The sequence below is a fragment of the Phaeodactylum tricornutum genome, genomic scaffold, assembly GCF_000150955.2.
Source record: "Phaeodactylum tricornutum CCAP 1055/1 PHATR_bd_32x35 genomic scaffold, whole genome shotgun sequence".
Taxonomy (NCBI): domain Eukaryota; phylum Bacillariophyta; class Bacillariophyceae; order Surirellales; family Neidiaceae; genus Phaeodactylum; species Phaeodactylum tricornutum.
In genome coordinates, this window is record NW_002238036.1 from 186454 (window position 1) to 197414 (window position 10961).

Genomic DNA, 10961 nt, shown 5'->3' on the forward strand with positions numbered 1-10961 from the left:
TTGGTTTCTGCGATTGGATAATAGTAATTTGCAATCTAGTGGTTCCTAATTTTGTCAATCCTCTATGTCTAATGCGGCTCCACACTGCAGAACATCACCAATTTCGGGGAAAACCTCGATCCACAAAAGATCGAACAGCATATAGGCCATACTCTTCACGACGATACGGTTCTGCAGCATCTCGTGGAATATGTCGAGCCCATCGTGGGTCAACTCTTGACCCAATACTGCTCTCAATGCCTCTGGAAAGGACTCGTGCAGTGCATTCCTCGATTTACGTGCTTGAGTGTCTCGTTCTTCTTCCGTAAGGGGTGGTTTCGACTGAAAGAAAACACCCTCCGGCCACAGCAAATCTGAGGTAAATTTGATCCAGCCAGCCAGAGATTCGGAATTCACGTGCGTTACGTGGAGATTATACAGCGTACGTCTGAACTCGGAAGCACTGGTCACTGCAAGGGATGCGGTTTTAATCGCTGCGAGCATTCGATTGCGCACAAAGGACGCGTTTTCGAAACCGAATTGATAGCGGAGAAGCTCAAATATCCGACTGCGAACCTGGGCGAGCGGCACTTTGTCAACTTTGTTCCGAACCGCAGGAATCATCTCAATGTTGCCACGAGACTTCCTACTAGAGCCATCGAGCGTTTCACCTTCCTCAAAGAAGTCGTCATCATCGTCGGCCTCGTCTATCGTTCCATGCGAAGCCGTTCTCGATCGATTACGCGTCGGAAGCGCTTTACCGGGAATTTCCAATTTCCCAGCTTTCGCTTCTATCGTTTCGGTGATGGTTGAGTCTGGCTCTCTTTCGACAATTGCCCGTGTCATAGCAGTGCGACCAAGCGGATCCATAATCCCCGATACTATCTGTCCGATACGGACCTCCGGTAGCAGGGGATAGAAGGCTCCGAGAAACAGGAGAAGCTCGGGGCATCGTGAAAGGAGGTGACCAGGAGAAAGAATATTTTCGAGGTACTCGTGAAGGCATTCCTTTCGCTTCAAAATGGATTTTTTCGTTATACCGAGAGCCCCTACTTTGGTGGCCTGTGACATCGAAGGTATCAAAACCTTGCGCTGACGGTGACGCGAAAAAGTAGCGCTTGCTGAAGTAGTGAAAGCCGCACTGGCAGCAACCACTAGGCGCGATCCAGCTGTGCCCGACGATTCCAACGCCGAGACTTGGTTCTTCAAATGCTTGTGAAATATTTGAAATTCCTTGAACGATCTATAAACAACCCAGTCCTCCTTAAAAATCCTACCCATTGTTCCGTCGCTAGTCTTGTAGCCATCTCTGTCATTGAAGCTGACTTCGTCAGTTAGAAGGTCAATCGTTGCAGTACATCTGATTTTGTACACCACACCCATCGTGCCGTATAACTCCACATTACGAACTTCACTTGCGTCCAAAGCATCCTCAATTACAGCTGTGAGATCCAGCAATCGCGTTGGATACCGAGGGAGTAACAAACCGTTTCTCCGAAGCTAGCGAAGTGAAAATGTTGAGAAAGAGCGCGCTCGACAAGCGGGAATGGTTGAAAATAGACACGTACCTGCATTCGATCAATATGGTTAACGCCAAGCTTCAAATCTCTAAGTAGAATTGACTGCTTTTCTCTGCTTTTGTTTCCCGCATACTCCAGTAGACGAAGTGTTGGTCGAAGACGTGCATCAGTGAGAGCCTTTGTGGCCTTCTTTGCAGATCCTTCCCGGACGCACTTTATCAGACTCTGCAAGGAGTTAAGAAGTAATGAGAGGCCATGAAATTTTTAAATAGGTGACAATCAGCACAGCCGTACCTGGAGCTGCGCTTCGTGTCGCGCAGATGTGACCATTAAGGCGGCCCGAACGAAAGATACTCGATACGGTTTGACTTCGACCTGTGTGTCATCTTGGCTGCGGCTAAATTTCATCCAAACAATCGGATATCCGTCCTTTCCCATTTCTACTTCGTGATGCAATCCAGAATAGTCCGGACCTGACGAACCATTCTCGGCACCGATGGCCATCAAGGTTGCACTCAAGGCAGCGTCGCTCATCTCCAAGGCGCTTGCGTCAGCTCGATGCGTTCCTAGAGATGCTGAGTCATGTACAATAAAATGCTTTCCGCCCAAGGCAATCATCGGCTTTTCGAAAAGGGTCATTCGGTAGATAAAATCAGTAGCTTTCCCAGATCTGGGCATTGCTGTGAAATCGGTCGGTTCCATTACTGAGCTCGCCAGAATAGACTGGGACCGATTTGTTCCCTTAGGAGCCCAGCGCTGGCACAAATGACGTTCTCGCAAAAACTCGGTAGAAAGGAACGGCGTTGGGCGAGCTGGCTGCCCCACTGTAATTGTGTCCGGAACTGTTCCACGAGTTTTCCTTTGATCCAGCTTACGGTTATCATTTTGCAAAGCAATGCAAGCAGTTCTGTCGATAGGGTAGTACCGAACTAAACAGCGGCGGATGTAACGGCCGCCGGTGTAGTGGCCAGACTTGGGAGCGACCGGCTCTTCATACGTTGCCGCAAAGCACTTGAAACTTTGGTCATGGTTTCGCTGATCTCGGTGAACCCCAACGGCATTGAGAGGGCGAGGCTGAGCGCGCAGCAGAAAAGATGAATCGTCGTCAGGAACCTCAATCCGTCGTCTAGGACTGGCCGTCTCTACCGTGAGCAACGAAACCGGAACTGAACTTGAGTTTTCTGATGCCTCGGACTGGGACATACTCTCAAAGTCGTTCGAAGCTTTCCGCCGAGCAGCATCTCGAATTACAGCTAAATTAGTGCTCGTGTAAAAAATTCTGGAAATATGATGGAGCTCTCTGTGTGATTCTGCATCCTTCTCCGTGGTACCTCTACTCCGGCATATTATGGGTACCCCGTCTTCATCATCGTGCTGAAACAAGGAACACCAGGACTGGGTTCGTCGCTCTCGCTCCGAGCGTAGACTGGCCGCAAACGCTTCATTTCGATGAAAATCAACGTGTCGAGGTGTTGTGGTAGGACCCATGTACTGTGATGCTACCATGGTCGATGTCGCGCTGGGAGCGACAGTTAACGTATGGCTCGGACGGGAGCTACCCGTATCTGGCGAGGCTTGTGACCTTTTTACCAAGACCGCCAATTCATCGCCACCCAGTTCGTCCAGTCTGGGGCTCGCCAGTACCGTCATTGTGTCCACCAAAATATCTACGCCCTTTAAAGACTTCAACTGCCGCACAAAGCCTGCTGCGTTTGCTGCTGAGCGCAGAAATGCTTGGCTATGATAATATGGTATTAGAACGGTAGCGTGTGCTTGAACCAACACCGTAATAGTCCGGTAAATTTGGCCCGTATGGAGCCAAGCCGCAATTAAAGTCCGCAGGGTTGACTGCTCTGTTGGCGACGGCTTATAAGGAATGGCAAGAGTGTCTTTGTACTTTTCCGATGAGTGAGATGCCGCTGACAAGGTATTTTCTATTGCCACACGCTCTTCGAAGGCTTCAATGTCGCTAGTCATTTCCATGAGGATTTGCGAGAGTGTTGCCGGCTCGTAGTTTGGCAAAGGGTCTTCCACCGGTCGGCTGCTGTCGTCCAAACCTTCGACGTCCTCACTGTGCCCTCCGTTGTCAGTCTCATCAACGCGATACGCGCACCGACCATGAGTCAAGGCGGCCTCTATCACTAGTACCATACGTATGACGGAGGCTTGACATGCAGAATCGTCCCACGGTACCTTTTGCAATTCTTGCTGATTTACCCGTGCTTGTCGGATCTCGTCGAAGTCCATGTGCTGCTGCATATCAATCAGAGCCATGGCGAGTTCCGTAACAATATCTGTGTCATTTTTATCATTGCTGATCCCTGTGTCAAGCATTTTCTCAAGCGACGCTGAAGCACGAAGAGGACCTTGGCTCTGCTCCCGAACCGGCGTGAGCCCTCGTGTATCCGTCATTTGATTCCGCGTTGGCGTGCCTTCCGGTGCTTTCATGGTAGGAGAATGCAGGGGCGAATCGTTGCCTGACAACAGATCCTTCCCTTGGAATTCATTCTCTTGCGGTTCGGGCGCACCATCGATACTCCACATTGAGTTTGACATGGTTTCCGACCGCGAAACGGATCTTATGGAATCATCAAATTCACTGATATCTGCAGCAGCAGCATCCGAGCCGAGATCCCATCCGCGCTCTTCGGGATCTTCCGCGGCTGTGTTGTCCGGCTTGTCTGATTTCTCAACCGTGTCGTTGTCCTCCGTTCCTTCGTCAGGTTTGGCTTTGGACAACCCACTGACGAGCCAACCATTGATATAGTCGGGAGACAAGCAACCCATGATGGGTGACAGCACACAGCCAGCCATGATTTCAGTCACAAGGGATTGGACAATTGTAGAACCAAAATCATGGCGGGGTAACAAGGCCCGGACCATTCGGTGCCCCACAACACGGTTGTAATCCAATTCGCATTCTTCCAGTAATCGCGTATCAAATAATCGCCGCTCTAGTACGGCATCTTCCTCGACCGTATGGTCCTTATTACCTTGCGGTAGCGATGATGAATGCTTCACATCACGACCATCGCCACATTCTTTGCCCGATGCGTCGGCAAAGAGAAGGGCGGGCACGTCTAATCCAAACGTCACAGCCTTGTGTAGTTTACCACAAAACAAGAATTCCTTGGTCATGGCCATTTCCGATACGGGCGTGGCGTTTCGCTGTTGTTGCAAGGAAACTGCACTGGCACGGCGCTGACGGAGAGGCCCAGGGGTCGTGGACGACACGGCGGCGGTGGATGCGGTCTTTACGTGATTTGTGCCCGTTGCACTGGATGGATAGTTATTGTTGTTGTTATTTCCGTCTTGGCTGGTAGCGACTACCGCAAGGTGCGAGAGACGTTTGTTGTGTACCGACTTGCGCAAAGCACGGTATACTTTAAAGGTATGGGCGAGTACGCGTATCCATTTCAGGAGCACAACTTCCATAATGTTGACGTGCTCAACGCGAGTTGCCAAGTTGCCAAAGACGATCGCCATGGACTCGTACAAGTGTTCGAGAAAGGGCAATTTTTGAAAGGGACCCAAGTTTGTGACGAGACGACGGGACGGCACGACGGGAGCATCCTTGGACGTTCCGTGATCACCACTGGTGGGTGTGTCGTGCGTTTTGGCGGATACGGGGTACACACACCCGGTATCCATTTTGTGATACCACGAGGCCACAAAATCGCGGACAATGAATTCAACAAACAGTCCCAATTGTTGATTAATAGCGGTCGGCAAGGTTGGCCAGAGATCGTTCATAAAATCAACCGCCACGGTCCCTCGGTCAAACTGGTAATGGTACCGAGAGACGGTCTGATCGGGCGCAGTATTTTTTGAGTGTGCTTCTTGATTCGGTCCCCGCACGCGCAAGACCTGTCCCCGCAGTACATTCGGGACGGGGTAGTAACCCGCGGCGGTCATGAGGGCGGCGTAGGTTTGTTCGTCTTCGAGTCCCACCATGAGAGACGAGAGTGAGGCTTTGTGTAGTGAGGAGCGGTGCCGCAACCCCGTGGGAGACGCCAAGGGCGCGGGGGGCATCGCTCGGTCCGTACCGTTCCGGGTCGCGTCCGCCTCGGCTTGTGCGTCGCGTTGTGTCCAGTGCTCGAGTTGGTCGTACACGTGCGTGGCCAAGCCCAAACCGAGCCCGAGGCCCAAGGCAATCCCCAGCAACGTCAAGACGGAACGGTAGAAGGGTAGGAACAGGTAGTGTAGGATATGGGTGGGATATCGGTACGCCAACGCCAGGAATGCGGCAAAGAGTGGTCCCCGCCACCGTCGTATCGTGGCATGGACACCGGCAACCTGCCGCTGGAGGTTGGACCATTGCGCGTTCCAGTCGGGGGTTGCCGATGACGACGACGATTCCTCGTTCGACGCCATGTTCCGCTCGTCTGTTGCTTCCAAAATTGTCCAGGATTCTCGAGTATAACGTAGCTATGGTAAGAGTGCTCTGTGGGTTGCTCTTACCTCTCGGTGGATGGTGAGATATTCTGGCAATCGACAAGGGAGGCTGGGGGAGGTAGATTGTTACAGTTACTGTTAGTTGGTGTTAGTAGGGAGTGCATCCATGTCCTACCCAACCCAACGGCTACTGCATTTGATTAGTATAACAGTTGCTACCATATGCCAGGTACATTCGGTACGGCACGAGTGAGACCGATAGAGCTCGAACTCGAGCTCACAGTCACTCACCGCCGCCGACCACTTCGTTTGGTGTAGGCTAGAGGGTTAGGTTTTATTCAAACAGGCGGGGAGAACACCCGGAGTACCTTTGGAGATGTCTCAAGATGTTAGCAACTATGGGAAACTGTCTATCGTCTAAAGAATCTAGTCTAATTCTGTTTTTGGATGGGATTATCCTTATCTCCCACGAGCGTACTTACAACGACTACCTACCTACTACGGGTGCTCGAGACGGGGACACTATTCATCCTTATCTCCCACGAGCGTACTTACAACGACTACCTACTTACAACGGGTGCTCGAGACGGGGACACTATTCACCAACCCGCATTCACAGGAAATGCGGTTTTTGGGCCAAATTTCCGCAAACAACCGCAAAAAGGTTTCACAGTCAGAATTTCAGCATACTAACAGTAAGTTACCCTACTAATTGAACTGCAATTTCGCTCGATTCACGTAGAGCCAGTACAAAATAGAAACCCAAACCCAAAGTAGCCCATAATTTTACTAGAGTAACTTGAGGACAATTAGTTACAGCAATAAGATCTACTATGCTTAGCTGAGCTTTTCCAAGTAAACACAAATTCAATATAAGTTAGTAAGCAAAAGTGCTTAATTTGGGTTGAAGATTACTGAGTGTAGTCAGAGCAATTCTTTTGACAATAGTGAATGCCTTCAGCCAGCCAATTCCATATGTTTTACCTTAAAAATAGGAATTACATGAATAGCAGTAGTTGCAGCCAAGTTGGCACCTGGACAACTTCTGGATGTTTGTATTTTAGTGTTGTTTTTGCTGTTTGCTGTCGCTATTGTGACCACGACGAGAAAGACGGACTAGCCTAGCGGCGTCGGTTGCGTCGGGATTGTAGACTGTTGCCGGCAAGCGATGCCAGCCTTGAGATGCCGCAATGCTGCTCTGTTTTTTGATTGATTCCAAATCAAACAGTTGTCGCAACACATGCAAGAGCCAAACATTGTAGACATCCATTTTTCCAGGATAGCAATTGTGCAGACAGTCTCCTTGATGCGAACGATGGTCATCAGGGCGCAGGACATTCAAAGCGTAAGCGTCCATGATATGCACTTCCAGTGTTGCGTTGTGCTTGGCAAACTCCTCAATAACTAATTGATTCTGGTGCTGGTAATCATACCAGTGATACTTCAGGGTGTGGTTGTTGTATAAGGACAAGTTGCTAATATGCGCTTCCATTCTTTGCAAGTCGTTGACTGGGGCTTCAAATTTATGACACTCAGGATGACCCGGTACGGACGTCCGCCAGAAAAGCTGACAGGACATTCCCATTGCGTTGCACTGGCGTTTCCAAACTTTCAGCTCCCGAATGTTCTCTCGAATGCCCTGCATTAGCTCATCATCACCCACGTAGTGTGCACCTCGGTTCAAAATGACAACGTTGGGAAAGGGTTCTTCGTCCAGAGCGGCCGAGAGGTTGGTGAGCTTGTCATCTCGTCGGTATGATATGCGTGAACGGCCATTACATAATAGATCCATCACGTTTGTGCGCAATTCCCGCGACTGGTGCTGTAGATTCTGGTGTACGTGGTGACCAAGTAGCTGAAGCAACGAGCTGAAGTGTTCCCAGGAGAGAGAGTCCCCCGCTATCAGGATGTTGCTGTGCTCAAGGACTTGACAAGCATTTCGCGGACCTTGCCAAGCAGTCCATTCACACTTCTTGCGATGAGCATTGTGCGGTTGCCAGACATAGGACGTGAAGTTCATTGTTTGGTAGACATCAGGCTCACCGTAGCAGCGCAAATGGGAGGTTTGCGTGATGTACGAAGCTGGGCCATGAACGGGGACCCACTGGCCATCGCGAATTTGTGGGACGCTGCAAAAGGGACGATTTTGATGTGTGTGTTGCCAGGTTGCGAGAGATTTTTTTTCTTCCGCTTTTGTCTTGGTGATAGGCATCAAAGAGAATTTTGACGCCTGTGTACTGTCCTGGGGTGTCATTTGCATTGAGCTTGTAATCTTGTGGGAGGCCGTCCAATTGTCGTAGGCAACCACATCCAATACGCTGCTGCGTGTGGTGATCTCAAGATGTGCAGTGTCTTCCATTGCGAGTGTCTTGATTTCGTTCAACGGTCTCAACAAACTTTTGATAACACTAGTACCGGTTCCACTGTATTTTGTTGCGAAGCCCAACCACAGCTGGACTACCATCACGGACGATAAGCAAACCGAGAGGAGAATGCATGCTCTACGATTCATGATGATGATGTTGTTGCGGTCACTTGATTGCTACCGAGAGACTAAAGAGTGTGTGCTTTTGAAAAGAATTTTGGATGTTGTGAGGAGTTGCGCTTCCAGAATGAATCTAACGATTCAGCAAACGCAGTGCCGTCTGTGTTGTCCTGGTTGCGGTATATTGTTGAACGTGTGATAAAGGACTAGCTGCTTACGTTAGTATCCGCTGATACGACGGAAGAGTAGAGCTTGAAAGGAACGCCTTTGATAAGAAGACCCCGAGCTGGAAATGTGAGACTAGCTGTAAGACTGGACTTTCTGTGAAGCTTGTAAATGAAGGGCCGAATGGGCTGTATGGTTTCATACCTTTTGGCGACAAACACTTGTTAAATCCGTTTGTATAGCGGAGGATTTCATTCCCGGTTTTTTTTGTTTAAAAGAAGTATCTTATGCGCTATTTTGTGATCGCCGAAAGCGCCATATAAGTATCCAAAATATCATCACCCAAGTGAGATATTTGTTCTTTGCCAAAACGGTGCAAGCAAGTGGCTTAAGCTAAGTAACCAATGTTGGCGACCCAACAAAACTATTTGGTCTCATAAGTCGGGCTTCGCGTGTTCCTCCTGCACGACACACACATGGGTTATGAACCTAATGAGCGGGGATGGCCGTGTGGACCTAAAACTAAGGAATGAAAACTCCTTGCACGACTCATCCACGTCATACCCAGAAATGCTTTCGATCCGGTGTTGTCTTAGCATTAGTATTGCACCACTTACTAGGGTGTTTACGACAATCTAACATTCGAGTGCATTCAATCGCTAGATGATAGTTTACATTATGCGTATAATCTAAATTGTTTCCTGCTTGTTGGAAACCATACTAAATCCGTTGGACTTGACGTATGAAAATGAATGTGGTGAGATCCAATGTTAGAATTGGAGTTCTTGCCAATCTCACGTAATTCTGTTAGGGACTTGACATATGAAAATGAATGTGGTGAGATCCAATGTTAGAATTGGAGTTCTTGACAATCTCACGTAATTCTGTGTAGAGAGATTCGTTCTATCCCTTTTTGAAATGTAAATGCTGCTTTCGTGAACCCTTCTTGATTCAGGCTCCTTTCACATATTGACCTTGATTAATGTACTGCGACACTTGGGTTTCTTGGTTGGGTTCATCCGTCGCTTGGGTCCTACGCTTAGTTGACAGTGAGCTTTGCCACAATCAGAACCAGTACACTGTAAAAAAGCTTCAGAGAAGCCAAAAATTTGAATATGGGTTACTGACTGTGGGTGTGATCCTAGCAACTCTTCTGTTGTTCCTTTGTTGTCAATTCTTTGTGGTCTGTTACAGTATGCCTCCTTATGACATGTCTCATGGACATGATTCACCTATTATGGATGTCACAAGTGTGAATCAAAACTATGCACATGGAGTTAAGGAGGCGCGCACAGAAATATTGTCAGCCTTATTTTGTGGCCACGTGGACTCACAATAAAGGGTGCATTTGTACAATTGCTATGTTTCCGGAGGTGCATGTGTTTAGTCCTTACTTGTCAGTTTACAAGACCAAGGTACAGTGAAATACAATTGAAACATAGGAGATACAATTGCGGGAACAAAAGGGGTACCACAAACCACATGGTGGGATTGAACAAGATCCTATACTCACCATAGGTATCACGCAAGGAACTTATAGTTCCGAAAGTATATATACATGTGAAAGAAATGCTGCCTATTGAGATTATGGCAGCTGTGGAAGATCAAAGATTCAATGGCCTTTTGTGGGATTGTTCACTGGACTGAATAACAGATTGACTAGTTTGTAGAAGGTAATCACCCACTCATTGTTTTATAAGTTCATTGATCCAAATTGCATTCTACGCATAGGTCCTCATATCCACTGTCTAACCTGTGGGGAGCTTTGTCAACAAGTTGAGTTTTACAGTCCCTAAGTCTCTTAGGTGTATTGCAGGTTGTTTGTCTCAACGCCCACCTTTGTTTACCACTCACTATCCTAACAGTGATCTGTCCTACGGTTGTGCTTTGGTAGTACTCCGTAACATGGTCTTTGGATGTATAGGTATAATTGGAAGCAAAAGGATTTGCACCGTCAGAGTAATGCACATCTCATTCTATCTTGCCAATAATTAAAAGCAGCACATACAATTTCAGCATTCACAGTCAGATGCTTTGAAAAAGTGTATTTGAACTTCTGGCAAAGCAACAAAAGAATTCTTTTCACCAACATTAAATTGCCCCTTGCTTGTACTACGCATGCCTCTATAGGCATTCAAATAAACCATGCCCGGCTGCAGTAGAATCATTGGACAATGCAATTGGGTGACTCAACCAGGAGTTCACAGCTAGTACCTTCCACCAGGTGTATTGAGAATCTTTTTATTTGCAAGAGAGAGTTACTATTTTCCAATTGTCAGAAATACATGTTTTCAGAAGACAGCTGAGCAGTGGCACTAGAGGGTAGTACATCTTGCATATTCAGCATGCATATGGTGGGTGGCTTCAAAATTGCAAGCATAATAGCAGGAAAACTCTGAAACTTTGGTCATTATCTG

At 48.2% G+C, this 10961-nt stretch overlaps 2 protein-coding genes across 2 annotated transcripts; both read right to left on the bottom strand.

The window, feature by feature from the left end:
* Nucleotides 1–30: 30 nt before the first annotated feature.
* PHATRDRAFT_bd1731 (predicted protein) lies at nt 31–5873 on the bottom strand (the record flags this gene model as incomplete). The annotated part of the gene is made up of 3 exons (XM_002176390.1): nt 31–1479; nt 1548–1724; nt 1794–5873. 3 exons carry the CDS (start codon nt 5871–5873, stop codon nt 55–57), a joined length of 5682 nt encoding a protein of 1893 aa, XP_002176426.1. The 3' UTR covers nt 31–54.
* Nucleotides 5874–6954: 1081 nt separating this feature from the next.
* PHATRDRAFT_bd1732 (predicted protein) lies at nt 6955–8547 on the bottom strand (the record flags this gene model as incomplete). Its single annotated transcript, XM_002176391.1, has 1 exon — nt 6955–8547. Exon 1 carries the CDS (start codon nt 8404–8406, stop codon nt 6955–6957), a length of 1452 nt encoding a protein of 483 aa, XP_002176427.1. The 5' UTR covers nt 8407–8547.
* Between the last annotated feature and the right edge of the window lie 2414 nt (nt 8548–10961).